Source organism: Peromyscus maniculatus, chromosome 15 (assembly GCF_049852395.1).
Source record: "Peromyscus maniculatus bairdii isolate BWxNUB_F1_BW_parent chromosome 15, HU_Pman_BW_mat_3.1, whole genome shotgun sequence".
Lineage (NCBI taxonomy): Eukaryota > Metazoa > Chordata > Mammalia > Rodentia > Cricetidae > Peromyscus > Peromyscus maniculatus.
The window spans coordinates 13,888,211-13,910,599 of NC_134866.1; the positions used below are offsets into that span (position 1 = coordinate 13,888,211).

The 22,389-nt window shown below is 43.8% G+C and overlaps 2 protein-coding genes and 1 long non-coding RNA gene across 4 annotated transcripts in view; all 3 read right to left on the reverse strand.

The window, feature by feature from the left end:
- Positions 1-1,658: 1,658 nt before the first annotated feature.
- On the reverse strand, positions 1,659-4,600 carry LOC143268634 (uncharacterized). The gene is made up of 2 exons (XM_076551711.1): positions 4,426-4,600; positions 1,659-3,596 (listed from the first exon to the last, which is right to left on the reverse strand). The coding sequence occupies exons 1-2, from the start codon at positions 4,581-4,583 to the stop codon at positions 3,341-3,343; spliced, it is 414 nt and encodes a 137-aa protein (XP_076407826.1). The 5' UTR covers positions 4,584-4,600; the 3' UTR covers positions 1,659-3,340.
- On the reverse strand, positions 1,659-6,853 carry LOC143268633 (uncharacterized). 2 transcript variants are annotated; one of them, XR_013044679.1, is made up of 2 exons: positions 6,252-6,853; positions 1,659-2,865 (listed from the first exon to the last, which is right to left on the reverse strand). XR_013044679.1 is itself a non-coding variant. In XM_076551710.1 (2 exons), the coding sequence occupies exons 1-2, from the start codon at positions 5,328-5,330 to the stop codon at positions 2,810-2,812; spliced, it is 780 nt and encodes a 259-aa protein (XP_076407825.1). In that variant the 5' UTR covers positions 5,331-6,245; the 3' UTR covers positions 1,659-2,809. The 2 variants fall into 2 exon arrangements, 1 of the variants encoding a protein (XP_076407825.1); XM_076551710.1 differs by lacking the exon at positions 6,252-6,853 and adding an exon at positions 4,607-6,245.
- A 1,685-nt stretch (positions 6,854-8,538) lies between these two features.
- The window catches only part of LOC121822753 (uncharacterized), a 74,304-nt gene continuing 60,453 nt past the window's right edge, over positions 8,539-22,389 (reverse strand). The window contains exon 3 of the long non-coding RNA XR_006063964.2: positions 8,539-8,953. This is a non-coding gene — a long non-coding RNA (uncharacterized LOC121822753). The remainder of the gene's footprint in view (positions 8,954-22,389) is intronic.

Below are 22,389 nucleotides of genomic sequence, written 5' to 3' on the forward strand. Positions count from 1 at the left end.
ACGTTTGTTTAGTTTCATTTAACATTTATTGCTTATGACTTGGAAGTCTGTTCTCCCCAAATGTCCTTAGTAATGGGAGGGAAAGAATGCAAACAACATCTCTGTTATTTACTACAGAGAACGGTTCTTCTATTTATATAGCTAAGTCAGTTCTATCTAAATTGCTTCACTTGTCACTAAAATGCTATCCTTTAAATTCCATTAGCTTGTGAGTAAACTGTGTTACAAACAGTTAAGAAGTATTTATTCATCTCTAGCTCTATTCATGGAAGGGAATTTTTAAAATAAAAAGGAAACAGGGAATTAGTTAACATTTTTCTATGGCTTCCCCAACCAGATAACTTTTTGAGCTATTTTAAATGCCAAAAATGCTTTGTTCTTCCAAAACGTGGTTGAACAATAAACACCAAAAACAAACAAAAAACAACAACAAAACACCCCAAATCAAACAAAAACACCAACTAAAAACAACTCAAGTGATTAAGAAAAAGAAAGAAAACACACAGTAAATGTGACTCAGAGGGCAGAGTTAACTGGCAAGTAAGAAAGACCAACATCATAAGAAACTGCAGAGTCACTAAGAGCAAGGATTCAAGATTTCTCAGCATTTCTGAACCTGTGTGCAACATTGATTCTAGATCTGCACACTTTCCATTGTGCATCTGAGGAGCAAAACAGGAAATCCCAGAATTTTCATGTTCACCACTCTCCAGGGATTCTTATGGACAATGAAATCTGAGAATTGTTTGCATGTAGATTCCAATGTATTAAAAATCACCCTGGTCCTGGACTTAAAACTACCTTGATAGCATTTAATGTATCAAATAACAACATAAATTGTCCCTCGGGTATCTTAACTTGTTATCAAAATGCCTCCAAAGATAAAGACAGTATCTCCTACCTCTCATTCAAGTCTCAGCCTCCATTCAAATGCACGACCACTTCTTATCTAGTCAGAGGTTCTTTTCTTTCAAGTGAAACTAACATCCTGTTAATTCTTTCCTACATACTCTGATGGATGTGTGAAACCCAGACTTCAGAATATAGCACAGGCCTTTCCTGCTGGCCTTTTCTTTAACCCAAGCATCCTTCCAGGTATCTTCTTGCAGATTCTCAAAAACAATCAGCCAGTCTTTCTCCTGGAGCTTTTGAAGCTGTAACAGGTTTATGGTGTGGGCAAAATTTGCTAGGAAGAATTAGAAAAGGGCTCGACAGCACCAGCACTACCACCCCCAACAGGCACATACACATGCACACTTTTCCTGGAAGAGGCGTTCTTCCCCTGCTGGTGTCTCTTGACTTTCACTTTGTATTATGTAAGTTTGGTTTCTGTGCTACTGTGATTAAACACTGACCAAAACCACCCTGGAGAGGAAAGGGTTTATTTGGCTTAGTTTACAGTTCAGTCCTGTCACACAGGGAAGACGGGACAGGAAGGCAAGGCAAGACCAGGAGGCAGGAACTGAAGCAGAGACCAGAGAGAAATGCTGCTTCCAGTTTAACTTTCTTTCTTTCCTTAAAAAAAAAAAATTAAAAATAATCTTTAAAAAAAAAAAGAGGGGAAAAAAGAAGTTTGGAAATCACCCCCTGAAAGACCCCCGGCTGAGATCTTTCTCCGGGAGAGACCCCAAACCCAAGGAACACACCGAAACCACAGATCAGATGCAAAAGCAAGAGGGTTTATTTAGACCAGGTACCTGGGGCGAAGTCTCTTGGAGGACTTGCGCACCTTCTTAGGGCAAGGGGGACTTTTTATGGGATCCCAGGGGCAGAGGCGCGGTTACAGAAGCGAGAAGCATAGTTACAGGGTCCCTATTGGTTGTTTCAAAGAAGGCCAGGGTGAACTTGGGGTCGCATGTGTGTGGCTGATTTGGCCTTGTCCAGGCCAGCTGCTTATTCTTCAAGGCCAGGGGCCCGCCATAAAATATCAACTGTCTTACTCCCAAGGCTGCTGACCACAGTTATCTCTCTCAAGGCTGGCCATAGCTATCTCTGTCAAGGCCGGGTAGCTGGCTATGGCTGTGAACTCCTGTTTTTCTGATTCCTGCAGAATGGCGTTTCTAAGGCCAAGTTATTGGGGGGGCATAACATCGGCCCAACGCCCCATATCCTCATAATGGAGCGGGGGTCTTTCATTCCCCCATTTTCTTTTGTACCAAATGAAATCTTTCATTTTAGGATGGAGAATAAGGGGTTAGCTCTATCTCTGACTGTCTGAGCCTCTGATATTGCTGGGTTAGGATCAAAGCCTGGGCAACAGAAACCTTATCCTTGATGAATTGCACCAATCTGTTGAGGATGTATGACCCAAACAATAAAATGAGCAGGAGGACGATTAGGGGGCCCATAATGGTGGAGACAAGGGTCATAAACCACGGTGACCTTTGGAACTATCTTTTAAATCATTTTTGTTGAGCATGGCTACTTGGAGCTGTCTGAATTGGCCGGTCTCCATAAGGGCTGCAGTCCCTGTATCTACCCCAGCAGCTATTTTGTTTATGGTAATTTTTTCCAGTAACAGGGCCAGCGTCAGGGAAACAGGCTCTCTGGTGATGTCCCTCCTTATGTCAGGAGGACTATTAGGGGGATCAAGGGGACCCCCGGGTGAGTCTTATCTTTAGTGGGTTTGGAGAGCGTTGAACTAGATGTCTCGGTGCCCTCAGCTTCGTCGGGTTCCTTGGCAGTCTTTACATGTGACGTGTGGACCCAAGCCGCTGTCCCGTCAACCTCGGCTCTAGGTTCCTGGATTGATGGCGTCGGACCTAGACAGAGTCCCCAATCTTGAATGGGTGAGGCATCACCGGGCGGTTCAGTTGCTCCCGGCAGGCAGGGGTTTTTGCACCGTCTTTTGCATCAATTGGAGGGCTAGTGGCAAAAGAGGAGATATCAGAGTAAAGGAAATTTACAATTGGTGGGGGAGCCCCATACATGATCTCGAACGGGGTTAGGCCATGAGGCCCAGGAGTGTTCCGGGCTCGGTAAAGGGCTAGGGGGAGTAGGAGCACCCAATCTCTAGTGCCAGTTGCAAGCGTTAATTTGGTTAAAGTCTCCTTAATGGTTTTATTTGTACGTTCTACCTGTCCTAAGCTCTGGGGGCTGTATGCACAATGAAGTTTCCAATCAATCCCCAGTAGCCTGGCCACCTCCTGACTTACCTGGGAGACAAAGGTGGGCCCATTGTCTGACCCCAATATCTGGGGTATTTCATACCTGGGAAAGATGTCATCCAGGAATTTCTTGGTTACCACGTTAGCGGTCTTTTTTCTTGGTAGGCAAGGCCTCTGTCCATCTATGATGTAAGCTTGTCGCTCGGGGCTCCATTCCGCCCCCATTTTTTTTGTTAGTTCCTGGTCCTCCGGGCTTCCGCCATCCGGAGGGCCTGGGTCAGCGCGATCAGCTCTGCCTTTTGGGCCGATGTTCCAGGTGGCAGTGGTGAGGTCCAAACTATCTCCGATTCGGTGGTGACGGCTGCTCCGGCCCTCCGTTCTCCTTCTTGGAGGAAGCTGCTCCCATCCGTGTACCAGGCAGCAGGGTTGCGGGGTTGAGGGAGACAACTGGTCTGAACATCACTCGGTCTGGGGGCTGCTGGACCAGAGCTTTTACCGCATGGGAGGATAACACAGTTAATGGCTGTCCCAAAGTCAGTTTCCCTGCATCCTTGAGCAAAACAGCAATAGCGGCTTCCCCACGCAGACAGGGGGGCGGGCCATCCTGCAGCTACCGGGCTTTTATGGCCCCAATCTCTGTACCAGCATTCCTTTTGCAAAGCCTGAGTTCTCGTCCACGAACAGTTCAAAGGGCTAGGACTTGTAGGGGGGTCCCTTTGGGTCCTGTCCAGATGCCAGCTGAACCTTTTTCTCGGTGGTCCTTTGATACCTCCTGTTACCTGTGGCCCCCTGGACCAAAGCTGTGCGGTCACTGAGAGAGCTTCCGGTATGGGTCAGGACTGAATGTTGAGCCCCGGTGTCCACTAGGAAGGTCACTGGCTGCCCCCCCATCTTGAGAGTTAGTCTGGGCTGGGGGGGGGGGCGCTCCTGGCCGTGACCTTCCCAATCTTCCAGATTGAGGACCCTTGGCTTAGGTCTCCGAGACCCTTGAGGCTTTTTTTTTTTTTTTTTTTTTTTTTGATCAGTCACGAGCCCAATGTCCTCTCTGTTTACAGTAAGCACTTTGTCTTTGTCAAGCAGTGTCCTTTTTAAGTCTCCCGTCCTAACGTCTTAACTCCCTCTCTGACCTGTCCCTGAGACATTACAGTGGCCAGGACTTTTTTGTTTGTTTTTTCTCTCCCTCCATGTCTCTCTAAGTCTTTTTTAAAAACGCGCTGCCGGCGTCTCTTTCTGGTAACCTGAGCCCAATCGGTAGGGGGTTAGAGCCCCTGGAGACCCGCTAAGAGCAACTGGCCATAGAGATGTAGGCGTTCCCTACCTTCGCTGCTTTGTCCCGCCTTCCTCGTAGGCGACCAGCAATTGGGGAGGAAGCAGGGACTCATCCTCCGCTGTTTGGGGGCCGCTGCAGGAGCCGCCGGTCCCTCCGGCGCTGTCGGGGGGGTTGTAACACTCGGGGCGGGGTGACTCGGCGTCCATGGGTGACGCCGCCCCCTAGTCACCTTTTTCATATTGGGCCGGAGCCGGTCGTGGCACATCGCTGCGGGTCGCCGGCCAGGGGGCGGTCCCTCGCCGACCCCATCCCCGGCCCCGCCTGCGTGCCCCTGCTACATCCCATGTCCGCCTGCGCCGCCGCTGCCGACTGCGCCGCTCGGCCGCCCTCCGCGCTATCCACCGCCCCTCCGAGCGAGCGGCTGTGGGGCGTTGCCGGGACCGAGGCCGCCTGCGCCGCCGCAGGCTCCCCGCCACCCGGGTCCGGCTGGTCGCCGGCCCCGCCCCTGGCCCCGCCTGTGCCGCCGCGGGCCTCCGCCGCCCGGGTCCGGCCAGCCGCGCCGGGGGCCGCCGCGCTCCATGGCGGCTGGTCGCCGGCCCCGCCCCTGGCCCCGCCTGCGCCGCCGCGGGTCCCCGCGACCAGATTCCCCTGGTCTGCACCAGCTCTAAGTCGGCTGTTAGGCGCCACGCGGAAAACCACGGCCCGGCGGGGCGGACTCCTCCGCCCGCACGGGAGACATGGACAGCCGGGGAGAGCGGGGAGTGAGGGGAGCCCCCCCCAGCGCCGCCCCGGACCCCCGCGACCGCACCGCGGCCGCGCGGACGGGAGGAGGCGCGGGGAGCTCCGGCACCCGCCGCCGCCACCGCCATCACCGCTGACGGCCTGCGGGGACTGGGCAGGGGGCGTCCCGGCGCCCTAGCTTCCCGGCGGCCCCGCCTGCGCGTCGGCGCCATAACCTGCTGCCACCTGCGCACCCGCCTGCGCGTTCTCTTCTCCCGCACCCGCTTGCAAGCTTGCCTGCGCGCCCGCCTGCGCCGGAGCAGCGGCCTGCGGGGAGAGGAAAAGACTTGCTGGTGTGGGGTTAGGGAGGAACAGGGAGTGGGAGGGATCCGCCGATCTGGCTTCCTCGGCTCCGGGATTCGGCGAGCGCTGCTGCCGCCGGGGGGCTGAGGGGAAGAGAAACGGCTTAACCCATGGGGGAGGTTCTGTTGTCAGGAGTCTCCACATGGCAATGTATGGGACCTGGTCCGGGTGGCCATGGGGACTGGAAGCAAAAACTTTTTTTTTTCCACCTGTGAAATAAGACTGAGGTTAAAGGTTTCCTGACGAGGCCATCCTACATCCATTTTAACCCAATCGGCCTCGCAAAGAGTGATCTATTTTTTTTTTCTTGATTACGACTCCTTTGTTGTTGGCTCGTGTCTTTCTTTACGTCTGACCAGTGTTTAAGCATGAGGCTCAAGGGGGTGATGACAGTCTGTCCTATGGCTGTTTTTAAGAGGAGAACGGTTAAACAGAAAACAAAAAAAAAACGACAGACCAATATAAATAAGACTAAAACTCGCTGCGCGGCTTCGGTTCCAAACCGAAAGCAAAACCAGAAAAACCGTGCCCCCAGAGGGGTCTTCAGACCGTGCCACAGAGGGCACTTCAGATGAACCGTGGAACGTCTTCCAGGTTCCCAGATTCCCCTAGGACGTCTCCCAGGGTTCAGTGGCGAAGTCCAGACCCGTCGGTCCCCCCTTTCAGATCCACTGACACAGACAGATTATCAGACGCAGGCGCGGAGACAAACAAACAACATTTAACACTCAGACAAACAGACAACCCTCAGACTGGACAGGGATGACATAAATCAAGGCCGGCCGGCTTACCTCCTGATGGTGGGTCGGTGGTCCCAGGGAGGGGTCTCAATCCCCGTACGGGCCACCAAATGAAAGACCCCCGGCTGAGATCTTTCTCCGGGAGAGACCCCAAACCCAAGGAACACACCGAAACCACAGATCAGATGCAAAAGCAAGAGGGTTTATTTAGACCAGGTACCTGGGGCGAAGTCTCTTGGAGGACTTGCGCACCTTCTTAGGGCAAGGGGGACTTTTTATGGGATCCCAGGGGCAGAGGCGCGGTTACAGAAGCGAGAAGCATAGTTACAGGGTCCCTATTGGTTGTTTCAAAGAAGGCCAGGGTGAACTTGGGGTCGCATGTGTGTGGCTGATTTGGCCTTGTCCAGGCCAGCTGCTTATTCTTCAAGGCCAGGGGCCCGCCATAAAATATCAACTGTCTTACTCCCAAGGCTGCTGACCACAGTTATCTCTCTCAAGGCTGGCCATAGCTATCTCTGTCAAGGCCGGGTAGCTGGCTATGGCTGTGAACTCCTGTTTTTCTGATTCCTGCAGAATGGCGTTTCTAAGGCCAAGTTATTGGGGGGGCATAACATCGGCCCAACGCCCCATATCCTCATAATGGAGCGGGGGTCTTTCACCCCAAAAAATTTAATAAAATAAATTTTATTTAATCTTATTTAAATTCATTAATTTTTGTTTATTTAAATTTTTACATGCAATATATTTTGATCATGTTTTCCCCTCCCCAAATTCCTCCCAGAGCCTTTCCACCTCTCTATCACCCAACTTCACCTTCTCTCTCTCTCTCCCAAGAAACAAAATGAAAATCAAAACAAGCAAAGAAACAAAAAACAATAAGACAAAAGAATAAATAAAAAACAAAAGGAAATGAAACAAAAAGCTCGCAGAAACAAACAAAAAAAAGCATGAGTTAACCCACTCACTGTGGCCTGGGCTCTCCTGCACCAATTAACAATCAAGAAAATGCCCAAAGGACAGGCCCAAAGGCCGTTCTGATGGAGGCAATCCTTCATCCAACAAGATTCCGTCTACCCAGGCCTATCCAGTGGACAACCGAGCTCATCCACCACACTGGCTCTCCTTCCAGGGTAAAGTGTGTTCCTTTCCCACTTTCTGCTCAGCGGGGAGGAGCAACTCCACCCACTTCACCGCCTTCCCTGGCTTCATCTCCTCCTTCCCAGCATCAGAGGACAAAGCGAGTGTGGGGGTGCGGGTGGGATTAGAAAAAATGATACCACAACTCCTTTATACACCTGGAGCTACTTGAGTTGCCTCTTCCTGTCTTGGCCAATACCCAAGCAAGCTGCCTGGGCTCAGCAGAGTGGTCCTTCTCTTCCTCTGTGACTGTGATTCATCACTTGGCTGCTCTCGGCAGGGTGGGCCGGAAGGTTGATGAAGATTGGTCTCCTATGCTGGCTCCTCCACGTTGTTTAGTTTAGCTCCTTCTCATTCCTTGTGCATCCTGACAGCATAGAAGTCTCGGGGAGTTCTGTTTTGTTTTGTTTTTTAATTCATCTTGCTTAAATGATAGAAAATAGAAGCTTCCGGTTCTCCCAAAAGATCAGCTGATAACCAGCACAGCTCCACATCTGCCTAAGCACTTCTTGACACAAGCCCAGATTCAAATGAAGGAAAATGAGCCCCCATCTCTTAATTGGAAGAGTAGCTCACACAAGGTGGCAAATAACATATGAAGTTCATCTTTGAAGATTCTTTCTCTTCCCGGCCCTTCTGCTTGCTATGTTCTTTCCAAAGAGCTCTGGTTGCCAGCCTTCTTGACAGCATCCAGGTCTCAATTTAAATATCAGCACCAAGACCATCACCATTTCACCTACCACAAACAACTCAGTGGTTACACTGAGCTTGTTTGCTTCAATGCATTTCTTATTTATTGTGTATTATACACTATATTTCTTTACTATATAGATGTTATTTATTTGTTACTCTATGTGTGTATTATTGATTTATCACCTATGTCTAATTTTTACCACACTTTGGAGTGTGAAGTCTTTAAACAGCAAGGAATTTGTACTTATTGTCTACCCACTATTTCTTATCTAGACTAAGGGTGCCAATCTTTGGGAAGATAAGAATGGCTCACTCAGTTTTACTACACTAAAATCCGGCTCTAGTGTTGTAAGGACACAACTCTCTTTTCCTACCTAAATTTCATGTGAGAGAAATATTTTTATTATATTCATTTTATTTGTTTTTCTCTCTAGAGAGTGGCAGATTCTTAGGTAAGTTTATACCATAAATCTATCTTGTTTCTTAATAACATGTAGGATTTCATCTGTATACAACGACCCCAGATTTCATGAAACTTCTTGGTTTCAATAAAAACAGAATGACATTTTCTCATTGAAGGTCAAGGGAGAATATCAGCATCACACCTTTGGCTTTTCCTTCCTTGAATCGTTTATTCTAGTAAATTAATGTCCATAATTTCAGCAAGAATCTTCTCATGGAGGTTTTATGCTGTTGGTTTTACTTGGATGATGACAATACCTAAATATCTAGTGTCTAGACATCTGTTTTTGTGCCAGATCCCACGACACATGATTTTTCATGGTTCAAAAGCTGGCTTGTTCCAAGCAGTTGACCATCAAACTCTTCCATGATCTTTGGGCAAATGTCTGAGCCTGTGTAGGCGTAGGCTCTCGGCACACAACCACCACTGCAGCTTCCTCTCTTCAGATTCTTTTGAAACTCTGAAAGAGAATAAACAGGTGATTTGATACATCACTCTTCAAGAAGGAACAACCCTATCCGTGGGACAGCCATACTGTAATGCACCATGGCATTTATTTAAACATAACTCAGGGTTGGAGAGATTAGTCAATGGTTAAGAGCATGTTCTACTCTTGCAGAAGACCTGAGTTTATTTCCCAACATCCATGTCAGACAGCTTACAAAGACCTTTAACTCCAACTTCAGGGGATCCAGTGCCTCTGGTCTCCAACCTGTACGTGTATACACAAAACCCACATGCAGAAACACAGACACATAATTTCAAATAATAAAATAATTCTTCAAATGTGACACGTTATGTTTTATTCTTTGATGTAAAAGTCAACTCTTAGTCTCCAAAACATCCTGTGCACTTCATCAGAAATGTATCGAATACATAAGCTGTAGATATCTTGTTATAATGACATTTTGACTTGATGACATCTTCCAGTAAGGAAATAAGGATAATGGGAAGCTCAATGTTATAAACTTCTTATTATATAAATTTGCCTGTATCACAAATAATGTTTCAATATGAAATATATGTTTGTACATTAAGTTCTATTCTGAATATATTTTGATGATAGTCTCTTGAGACATTATTAATTCATTTTTTAAGTTGACCAATTTCCTTAAGTTTTTGACAAATACTATCTCAAAAGGCAAAGAACTTCTGCTTAGAAATATGTCTACCAAGTGGTTGCTATTCAAAGCCCACAGCTTACCTAACTATTCCATATTGAAAAATCTGGTCTGAAGATCATTATTCCTTTAATTGATGGCTACTGTCTTCATCACACAGCTGTTAGCCCATCAAGAAACTGTTAATGAACTTGGCAATACAAACTGCATTAACTTTTTTGCCCTAAGGTTAATCATGGGAAATATTTTCAAATGTGCTTTTTATGTGCTGAGCTTTCCTAATAAATATGATTAAGTAAAATAAGTTGGGAGGAAGAATATCAATACAGTGAAGATTACTTAACATTAGGCATTGAACTCAGGTTTGAGGAAAGGGAAAGAGATGTCTGTGCATCCCTAGTCTGATGAAGAACACAGCTCTGACCCAGAGGAGCACCAACTCCATTCAGCTAAGATGTGGAAGTGCTGACCAATACATCAACATCATTGTTTTGAATATGATATCACTGAGAGATTTTTGCATAGGAAATGCATGCAGTTTACTGGCCTTTGTATTAAAATGGACATTACAATTCTTGCTAGAATAAAAATACTGTATAGTTACTTCTATAAAGACTAACAGTATTGGAGCAGCAGACTCCCAAGAATAGAACATGTTTCACTAAAGAGACACAAACTGTAAGTATTACAGGAAATATTAAGTTTAAAACAAAATCTGTCTCCTTACTTTTTAGGAACAACAAAGCAGAATTCATCTGTTGCTGCTGCTTCTATGACTGTCCCGTTTTTAAAAATGTTCTTCGAGATTATTATATAGTTACATAATTTCCCCTTCCATTTCCTTCCTCAAACCCTCCCATTTACCCATTCTTGCTCTCTTTCAAATTCACAGCTTCTTGTTTCATTAATGTTGTTATGTCTGTGCATGTGTATGCATGCACATATATATTTCTAAATAAAACCTACTCAATCTGTGCAATGTTGCTTGTGTGTATCTTTTCCTGGCTGACCAGTTGGGTAACCAATCAGCATACTCTTCCCTGGGGAAGACTGTTTCTCCCACTCTCAGCATTCTTTAGTTGCCTGTAACTCTTTATATAGGGTTGAGGCTTCCCGGGCTTTTCCCTGTCTACATTAGTATGCCTATTGTTGCCCTTATTCAGCTCTTTATCTGTATATGTGTCTTCTGTGTGTGCAATTACCACAGGCACATAGATAAATGACCATGGAGGCCAGAAGATGGTGTCAGATTCCCTGGGGCTGAAGTTTCAGATAGTTGTGAACTGCACTGTTTCCCAGTTGTGAGCTGGGAACTGAACTTAGATCCTCTGCAAGAGCGACATGTTCTATTAACTGCCGAGCCTTTCTCTCCTGTCTATCTGACTTATATCCATTGTTCTGAGTGCATCATTTTAGCCCTTATTGATTCATTTGATATTGGACTAATCTGGTAACAAAATATAAGTTATATGGAATTTAAAACTATGAAGATTGTACAGGTCATTAGAAACACATTTTGTGATCTAATGTTCCTTATTTTAGTTTCCATTAGCGTGATAAAAATAATGGCTTTGGATTTAAACTCTGCATCATTTGTCTGGATCTAAAATGATGCTATTTTTGAACATTTTGATATAGTCAATTTAGTCATTTTCTCTGATGTCTGGAATGATGACATCAGTATTGGATATAACAACCACCATTGAAGAGAGAAAATTATTTTATATTTGAATTGGATCCAGGAATTTTTTTCTTTCAAGTACAAAATCAGTACTTCTCAGCTCTTAGCACAAAATGTATTTTCAAAGGTAGAAAACCCAACTGAAACTTCCTGAATTTATCTGTTTTCATCTTGGCTGAAGGGGAAAAAAATCACAGAGTAGATGTCAGTGAGAGAGTAACCACGACTCTTCTCTCAGTTCGAAATGCGGGTGGGAGTTTTCACAGGAGCCACCAAGTCACTGTCTCCAGGCAGACAGTTGCTCTCACATGAAAACATCCATCATCTCCCACTGTTAGCACAGGGTGGAGAAAGAGAGGATTAAAAGTACTCTACAAATGGCTGAAAGACATTTAAAGAAATGCTCAACATCCTTAATCATCAGAGAAATGCAAATCAAAATGATTCTGAGATACCTCCTTACACCTGTCAGAATGGCTATGATCAAAAACACTAATGACAGTCAATGTTGGAGAGAAAACACTCCTCTGCTGTTGGTGGGAATGCAAACTTGTACAACCACTGTGGAAATCAGTATGGCGGTTTCTCAGAAAATTGGGAATCAAACTACCTTAAGACCCAGACATACCATTCTTGGACATATACCCAAGGAATGCTCAATCATACCACAAAGATACATGCTCAACTATGTTCATAGCAGCACTATTTGTAATAGCCAGAACCTGGAAACAACCTAGATGCCCGTCAACTGAAGAATGGATTAAGAAAATGTGGTACATATACACAATGGAGTACTACTCAGCAGAGAAAAACAATGACAGCATGAAATTTGCAGGCAAATGGATGGAACTAGAAAAAAATCATCCTGAGTGAGGTAACCCAAACCCAGAAGGACAAACATCAAACATGGTATGTACTCACTCATAAGTGGATTCTAGATATAAAGCAAAGAACAATCAGACTGCAACTCACAGAACCATGGAGGCTATATATATATATGGGGGGGGGGACACTCTAGCATGATTGTGGCTTATAATAAGTTTTGGTTTTACTCAATTACTGAGCAAGCCTCAATGAAACATTTCACTATTAACATAAGAATTTATACTGTATCAAACTGATATAGAAAAATATAAATAAATTTAAAAAAAACAAAAAATAAAAATAAAAGTACTCTCACCAATTTTTTAAGACATAACCTTGTGTTATTAATTGTGATTGTTGTGGTATACCTGAGATCTACAAAGTATATTTGTCTTGGAACTGAAAATCTGTACCTTTTGACCAATGTCTATCATTTCTGCCACCTTTTCCCTATCCTGGGAGCTGCCAATCTTTCCTCTGCTTCTATGAGACCTGCCTTTTTCAGAATAGGGTCATACATGTTCTATACCTTGCTTATTTTGTCCAGCACAGTGTCATCTAGGTCAATCCCTGTTAACACAAAGCAGACTTACCTCTTTTCATCTCTAAATCTAGTCACTGTAATATAGACAATATTTACAAATATTGTCCAACCCTGTATAAGTTTGGCATTAGGTTTTTTATTGTTTCCTTTGGTGTTTTAAGTCTTTTTCTTATTTGATAGAGTCCTACGTGTTTATTTTTCCTTTTGTTGTTGTCGTTTGTTTTAATTAAATTTTATTAAGATACAGCCTCAATCTTTATCTGTGTATTGTCGGACTGTTTTGGTGCTCATACTCTTGCAAGAGTAGCTATGGTCGGTGTATTTATCTTATGAAATATAAAGTGTTCCTCTCTCGTCCTTTCTAGAAAATGTTTACTTGTCTCTCATCTAGAAAATATGATGAAGAGAAAGGCTGTCAGAAGACTCAAACATGACCCTGCTTTGGGATTCCCTGGATGAGCATCTTATAGGAGGAAGTTCCATCAACAGGGAATACATGAACTAGTTGCCACGAATCTTTGGCTTCTTCAGACTCTTACTCTGGGTGTTATTGTGTTCTAAATGTCTCTCCTGTTTTCCCTTCATATTTTATGAGACACATCTTTCTGCTAATTTATCTTCACTTGAGGGGGACTGATGATGGAGCTAGGTATGCCTCATGTCCCAGAATGAGGTCAGTCAGGAGAGAAGTGACAGAAGATGAAGAAAAATACCTCTGCGTTGTATGTGTAAGCCCTAAGCACAATCACTGTGTGTCCACTGTTTGTCAGCTCAGGGTCTTTTCTTTATTGTAATATGAGGACCATAAACTGGAATATTATAACATCATCTTGATACAGTGGGCAAAGCACTGAAGATTTTGACAAGGAAAGAGATGTGTTTGGATGTTTTCCTAAGAAGATACAATTTCTTTTTTTTTTAATTATTTTTATTTATTTTTTTAAAAGGGTTTTTTTTCACTTTACATACCAATTCTGGTTCCCCTTGCCCCCCTTCTCCCACTCCCCTCCCCCCATCACACCCCCACTCACTCCTTAGAGAGGGTAAGGCCTCCCGGGGGAAGTCAACAAAGTCTGGCATACTACATTGAGGCAGGATCAAGCCCCTAGCCCCTGAGCAAGGTATCCCACCCTAAGGCATGTGTTCCAAAACATCATTTAATGCACCGGGGTTAAGTTCTGGTCCCACTGCTATGGGTTCCCCAAACAGATCTAGCCACATAATTGTCACCCACATTCAGAGGGTCTAGTTGGATCCCATGCATGTTCCCCAGCTGACAAGCCAGAGTTCATGAGCTCCCACCAGCTTAGGTCAGCTGTGTCTGTGGTTTTCCCCATCACAATCTTGACCTCATTTGCTCCTGTGATCCCTCCTCCCTCTCTTCAACCGAAATCTAGGAGCTCAGCCCAGGGCTTGATTGTGGATCACTGCACCTGCTTCTGTCAGTTACTGGATGTAAGTTCTATGATGTGTAGTCACTAATATGATTATAGGGGAAAGTGAGCTCAGGCACCCTCTCCATGATTGCTAGGAGCCTTAGCTGGCGATGCAATTTCTACAATACTCATAATGCATATTGGAGAATAAGAGAAGTTGCTTCAGGAAGAACAGCCAGTACACCCATTAAAAAGTCCCAACAGGTGCCAGGAGCTAGGGGAGACAAGGAGGAGCAGGAGGAGTGCAGGGGGTGTTTAAGAAAATGTTTCCACATCCTGACATAATGTAAATATGTGTCAGGGGACATTAGTCATGATCCCTTAGTGTAGCTGGAAGTTTTCCTTTGTCCCACCTGGCCTACAGTCAGAATAAATCTCTCTCAACCACTGGTCCCGCAGCCACTCAGACCCAAACAAACACACACAGGCTTATCTTATTAAAACTGCTCAGGCCTACCATTCAGTAGCTCTTACATTTAAACTCAGCCCATTTCTGTTAATCTATATGTTGCCACATGTTCCATGACTTTACCTGTGTGCCATTACATGCTGCTCCCAGGACGGCAGGCTAGCATATCCTGACCCAGCCTACCTCTTCCCAGTATTCTCCCCATCTGCTTGTGCTACCTATACTTCCTGCCTGGCTACTGGCCAATCGGTGTTTTATTTATCAACCAATCAGAGCAACACATATTCACAGCATACAGACCGAACATCCCACAGAACCTTAGCATGACCAAGACCAGGGAAGAATCTGAACATAAACTAAGTGCTGAGTTTTCAGTGCCCTGCAGCACTCAGGTAGAGATGCCCATCGCGAAAGTGGCTGGCTGTGGATGTGCAGGTTCCCACGTTCACAAGAATGCTCAAACTTTTGCCTAGTTTTGTTGTCTAAGTCCCCAAATTATTTTTTAAAATCTATTCTTTCCAATGTCTCTGTGGAAGGAGGAATAACCCCAACTTTGTCAGATGGCCCAAAAACGTATCTTTAGGGTATTCACAAAGACAAAAATCTCTGAAGAAGTTTTCTAGAACAAAGCTGGAAGATAGTTTGCTTGAAGACTACAGTATGGGGCCACGTAGATGTCTTGGCAAGTAAAGGCTTCAGCCAACATGCGTGATGACACCTGGGCCACTTGTGTAAGTAAGAACTGACTCTCACAAATTTTCCTCTGACTTTCACATGTGCTCTGTGTCATACACACACACACACACACACACACACACACACACACACACAAATTACAAATGTAATTTTAAAAGGAAAAAAACCTTGTAGTCTAGAGAGTCTGCTGTCTGTGCAGATTGCATTTCCAAAATAGCTGCTTAAAGAGCTTCTATCCCTTTCTCCTTCTCTCAGTGTGACACTGACTTCTGCAAGGGTTTTGCTCTGTCTCTCAAATCTTGGCAGGTCTACACAGGGTACTCACACTGTGGAACTCTTTGGGGTAAGGTATTGGTGCAATACAGGTTCTACCTGGTCCTCTTGGGATGCTTACCACCATGCTGTGAGAGAATAGCTAGATCTGACAGAGGTCATCGTGTGTTTCTGGATTAAAGCTCCAAGTGGGGCCTGAGCTAATGGCAATCCAGTACACTCCACATGTGCTTAGGTGGGCAGTGAGGTTGCTAGTGTAGCACGACTTGCTAAGTGGTCTTATTAATAAAACACCTGGAGCCAGACGTTGGTGTGAAAGCTGAAAGATCAAAGGAATAGAACAAGCCAGCCACAAGTTCTTACCTCAGCTCAAGAGAGCTAGCTCCTGTATGCTCAAGCCTTATATACCTTTCTGTGCCCCGCCATCCTACTTCCTCTTTCCGCCCAGCTCTATCACTTCCTGTCTGTCTATATAGACCTCCAGACCTCTATGGTTAACTAGTGCTGGGATTAAAGACATGTGCCACCACATCTGGCTCTGTTCCCAGTGTGGCCTTGAACTCACAGAGATCCAGATGGATCTCTGCCTCCCAAATGCTAGGATTAAAGGCATATGCTACCACTACCTGGCTTCTACGATTAATATAGTGTCTGACTTTGTCCTCTGATCCCCAGTCAAGCTTTATTTGTTAGAGCATAAATAAAATATCACCACATGCTAGAGTTCCAGACAAGAAGCCATAACATCATGAAAGGCCACCTGAAAAACTGCACCGTGGAGCCCAGTCAGCATACAGCCCTTTGGCAAAAATGAAGTGATTCCTGTTGGCGTTGGTATGTGATTCATTACATGACAGTAAAATGCCAAATAAGTACAGTGAGAAAAAAAAAGGAAAAGATGCTCAAGCCTGTGACCACTGCTCTTTAATAAACCCATGGAAAAGTGGAGTTAATTTTGCCAGGTCCACTCTCATGTTTAGTTTTTTCACCTTGAACAAGTGGCTTAAGATTTACTACCCTTCCTTGGCGTGTTGCTGAACTGACAGGGTCCTGCTTTTGCCAAGGAGGTAGTCTATAGGTGCCAGAAGGAAGAGTGTTCAAACTGCAACCTACACATTTCATTCAAAATAAAATATTATATGTTCTAAGTCCATCCATTTCCCTGAAAGTTTGGTAAGGTTGTTTTCTTTTGATCCAACTACTATTCTACTATAGATATATGTCTACGTGTGTATGTGCACCAAATTTTCATTATCCACCATCTGTTGATAGACAACTTGATTGATTCTAATTCTTTGTTGTAGTGAGTAAGGCATAAATAATATAGTAAATAAAGAATATAATCTCAAAAAGAAAAAATTGTGTTTCTTCCTCATATGCAGAATCTAGTCAATCTCATATATGTACACACACACACACACACACACACACACACATATATATATATATATATATATATATATATATATATATATATATATATGCATGTGGCACTGTACTCACATGCATGTTTGTTCATGTGAGTACAGTGCCACATACAGAAAAGGGAATAAGAAAGGCTTCATATTAGAAGATGAAGAAGGACTGAGCAGAGATAATGGACATGAATTGTTAAAGAGGATATAAAGCTAATTGTTTTTCTAGTTCTAATTCTGTCATGGATGTTTCATTCTTGATATTGGATAAGTGAATAAAATATAGATTCAATAGTAAAAGTGTAAAGTCCAATTACAGCTTCAGAATGGCTATTATAATTGTACAGAAGTTCACTGAGATGTACACAACTTTGGGTCTTGTTAACTATGGTGTGACATTTATTTAATTTGCAAGGGTATTTTTTAACAATAAAGTTTATAAAATTAAGAAGCTAAATTAAGAATAAGCCATTCATCATTCCACGCAAGTTAGCATGGAGTCAATAAGGCACTGAATCCAAGGGTTGCAATTCATTTTTAGGAGTACATTTCCTAGCTACACTCTGAATATTTATCCTTATGCCCACAGAGAACTCTCTTTGCTCATCAAAGAAACATCTCTTTGAAAGAGACAAAATCCATTCCAGAATACCACAATCCATCAAAATGCAAGGAACAAATGAGCACACGGTGGTCCATCTCCATCTGAAACATCTACAGCACAGCACCTGCCCTCCGAGAATCGGTGATCACAGCACAGGAGGTAATGGAAAGATTGCAAGAGCCAGAGGAACAGGATGTTTGCTGTTAGAGTATGCATCCTAGAAATACCAGAGAAGCCACACTCATGAAGTCTCATCAACATGGCTGCCTAAGCAAGACCTGCACAAGGCTGACACCAATAAACTTGATGACATGGAAGAAAGAAACCTCATGGGGTCTCAACCATGAACTACAGGAAACTAAGGAAGGATGATAATGGGAAAACAGCTATCCCTAGGGAAGAGCATACCAATTAAATATCTAATACCAAGGCACTAACTCTGAAATCATATACATACAGGTTACATATGGACTGAGGAGTTAGCATTTAAATATTTTAGAATATTTAGGAACATGGTGTGTGTGTGTGTGTGTGTGTGTGTGTGTGTGTGTGTGTGTGTGTGTACAATTCATGAAAAAGAGAGCAAGAGGTTATATTGGAGGGACTGGAGGAAGAAAAGGGAAGGGAGAAATGTCATGTTTTAACTTCAAAAAAACTTTAAATATACTTTTAAAAGACTAGTTTTACTAAGTCCCCACCTTGTGTTTAACAGGATGCTTCATCTTTTATGTTTTACTAATACTGTCACAGACACTCTAAGACCCTACAAGCCTTGCTAAGGTCCTCTGGTGTGCACTTTAATCTAATTATGGCAACAACTCCAGAAGGCTGTCATTCATTTGGATGCTCTGAGATGTGTGATTTAACAGGTCACATTCTTGGTCAAATTCCACCCTAGTCAACCAGGAGGCAGCTGCTTGAGCATGTCCAAGGATGCAGAGAGCGGATTCATCTGATTCCAAGCCTGCACTTGCCATTTCATTCTCCAAAAACAAAACTCTCTCCTACTGCAGGGCTAAGAGGAATGTCTCTGGGTTTGCTCTCTGCTTCCTCCTCTTGTTTATAGGGCATCGCTCCTCACTCCCCTCCTTATACTTTCTCTTAAACTTTATTTTGTTGTGTGTGAGTGTGTGTGTGTGTGTGTGTGTGTGTGTGTGTGTGTGTGTGTGTGCGTGTGTGTGTATGTGTGTGACAGAGAGAGGGAAAGAGAGAAAAGGAGAGGGAGGGAGGGAGGGAGGGAGAGAGGGAGGGAGGGAGGGGAGGCATGGCATGGCATGGCATGGGTGTGGAAGTTAGAAGACAATTCCACGGAGTCTGTTCTCCCCTTCCATCTCTACCCTGGCTCCAGGGATCGAACTCCGGCTGTCAGGCTTGCACTGTAAGCACATGTGTCTGTTTAGTCATCTGCATGGATCCCAGAACAAGCCCTTCCCTATTCTGCCTTTCTTCTCAAATCCTCCCCTTTCCTAGGTCCCCTGAAACCTTACCCACAAGTTATTCTCTCCCTTTCAAATGTCTGGCCACTCCCTTCTTTCATGATTCTAACCATGAAAAAAAAATAATCCCACTCAAAGCTCTACCACTCCTTCATCTTTTTGTCCCTTTCATGAGTCCTTTCTTCCTTTCCAACCAACACCTTAAATGGAGATGGTCCTGCCTGCTCCTTGTTGTGGTGGCATTTGAGTGCCACCCACATTAGGGCTGCCCACTGTGCACTAAAGTGACTTTCAGGCTTATGGCACCTTTGTGGCAGTGTAGAGATGTTTCACCATTCCATCCTTGAAAATCATTCACCTCCCTGATTTCCAGTAACTCTTGCCAATATCTCTGTGGGTTTGTTTCCTTTCTTCCTTGTTTCTCTCCTACTATTTCCTTTGTCTCTGTTTGCTGCTGGATCCTAATGGCTCCCTCAGGAAAGCGGATGAGAAGGCGTGGAGTCAATGGCACAAACACGGGGGGTCAGTTGAAGGCAAATAACAAACTCCTTTATTCAATAATGGGGAAGGCCTTATATACCCTCCTCCCAGCAGCACCTAAGCTGTGTCCCAGTCTGGTGGCATTGTGTGGCCATCCCTCACTGGCTGGGCATGACCAGGGACTCTGGCAGCATCTGTTCCTAGGCCCTCAGGCAGACTTGAGGTTGGCTCATAAGGAAGTACGTTATGTGCATGCCTTGGCAACTAGTTGGAGCCAATTTCCTCGACCCTATGGGCATGTCCTACACCTGTCTTTTTCTTGTTGGTTTGGAGGGTAGAACTCTAGGCCTAGTGCATGCCAGGCAAGGGCTCTCTTTCTACCAGGTCCAATTAGTTATTAACTTTCCCTCTGCTTCCTAGGCATCTCACAAGCCTCAGCCTTTTTTTTTTATGTCCCATGCTACTTCCTCACCCATGTAGATTCACTCTCTAACATTTCCCTTCCCATCGTACCATGCCATTCAGGACTTTGTATTTCATGTATTGAGGTATATAGCATATTTTATATCTTTGTCTTAACACTTTTCACAAGTACTGCACATGAAGATGCAAGAGATAGGAGCAGACCTCCTCATTTTCATTGTTGAGTTACCTATATCAACCTGGCCCAGGGGCCTGTGAAACCAAGTTTAATTCAGCTGGCCAAATCTGTACACACAGAAGAAATGACACAACCTCCCTGCACTAAGCTTTCAGGGCCAGACATTCGCATGACCTCTATCATTCACTTCCTTTGTAACTTAAAGAGTACAGTACTTTCTACTAAAGACCACAAAAGCATCCAAAGATATTAAAAGGTTAAGTGACCCCTAAAACAACATTATATCTTCTATAGGCAGGAGTCGAGGTGTATTAATTTATTTCACCATTTTGTATGCAATTTCTGCCCATCTGTATTACATGTGGACTCTCCACCATGAGTTGCCATCAATATCTGAGTCTGCAGAATAAATCTTGGCTCTGCTCAAGTCAATGGTCTCTTGTGGGGCTCTTGCTTTATCCTTCTGTGATTTTTTTTTAGATAAATAAGCCCATTAGGTGGGAGGAGGGAAATTGCAATCCCTAATGATGTCCTGAAATAATGGTGTGGCTCAAAAAGGCAAGTGTTTTATTTTTAGGGGCAGGAAGTTAGCCTTAGTATTTCAAGGTTCCAAAAGTGTGATTCATCTTTGGGAAAAACGATGTAAGAAAGCAATATATCCTTTTGAATACAGGTCAAAAGTTGAAGGCATAGCATATGTGATTATATCAGAAATATTATAATAAATCATAACAATTGAGACATTCTGCTCTTCAATGAAATTCTCAGCATAACAAATAGCTCCAGAATATAAGACCATAATTAAAACTAAGATAAGATTAAAATATTATATCATAACTTATCCTACTACATTTAGCCACTTTGATTAAGCTGGAAGAAGTTTTATTGGCTGCTAAGAATACATAAGTAGTTTTCAATTAATTTGTTACAGATAAAAAAATAATAAGTTGTCTCCTCTAAGTAAATTGATATTTATATTTCATTATTCTTTTTTATTCAAATATTTACACTTGAAAATTTCAACTTTTGTTATAAATTTATCTCGTTATTCCCACAGCACCGAGAGTGATATACCTTATATTTACACAGTGTCTTGTTTTCTACTATGTCTTTTTTGACCTATCTCACTATATCTAAGTCTCACATTAATCTTATGAAGTAGATAAGCCAGATATAATTTCACAGATGAAGGAACTGTCACCTCATCCATAGTCACATGAGTAGCAGCAGGACTGGGGGAAATTCTGATATTTAGCCTAGTGCTCTTTGAAACTCATCAACGATTCCAAACTCAGAAAATAAATCTCTCTCTGACTTTTCTAGAAACGAGCATTGGATTTGCAGGGAGTGTGCAGATTCCGAATTGCTTGCTGACTTTTGATCACTCCTTTCTTTTTGCCATTTCAAAACCGAAATGGCAAAGCTTGGGAAGGTGTCCAAGTTTTACGCAGTGAAAACTTTACTTCTTGGGACTTGGAAAAGTCCACTTGATTCTGTCAAAGTAGGGAAAACTGTCACTCATGTAAAATTCATAAGACAAATGAATTTTTAAAACTTGCAAAGATGCCCAAGTTATAACCTCACAAACTGTGTTTCAAAATGCTCCAGTGGTCTTCTGCATCTAGCCAACACAACATAACTTGTACCAGAAAGGCCTTCACACAAGAAACAGATAAAACTGGATGAAAATTATGAAATAATTATTTTCAGATGCTAAGAAAGAGTCAGCACAGATCTGTGAACCATGAGTAAAGAAACCATAAGAAAAGCCTTCCAGGGACCCAGCAGCCTGTCTGGGAACACTGGCCAGTGGTTCAGGGAGCTCTGTCCTGAGGCCACTATTAGAGCTCTGAGTTACAGTCTCTTTCCCCCAGGAAGCATGTGACCCTTTCTTCTTTGTGCTAACTCTTGACAGTTTGTCTAATGAAAGCGATCACTGGTGACCATCCCACGCAGAAAAGCACGCCCACCCTCATCACTTCATTCCTTTCACTTTCGTTCATTTACTGCATTTGCCACTTCTTAGCTTTATTTCATTATATTTGCTTGTTTGTGGTCCATTTCCCATTAGACTGGGAGTTTCACAGTAGTACTCGTTCTGATTTGCCTACTGCTACACCCATGCTCCTGGCACAAAAGAGAGACCGAGTCTACATTTGTTTAATGGAGCTGATGATTTGTGTTCATACAAATATTATCTTTATGCTTAAATGTATCAGTGTCAAAAACGAGAGTGGCATATTAATAAGCATGTGATATAAGTAGATAAAACCAAAAATCCCTTAGGGGAAATGAAAAGATGCTGACGCTGAGAAAGAAAAACAGAAAGAGATATA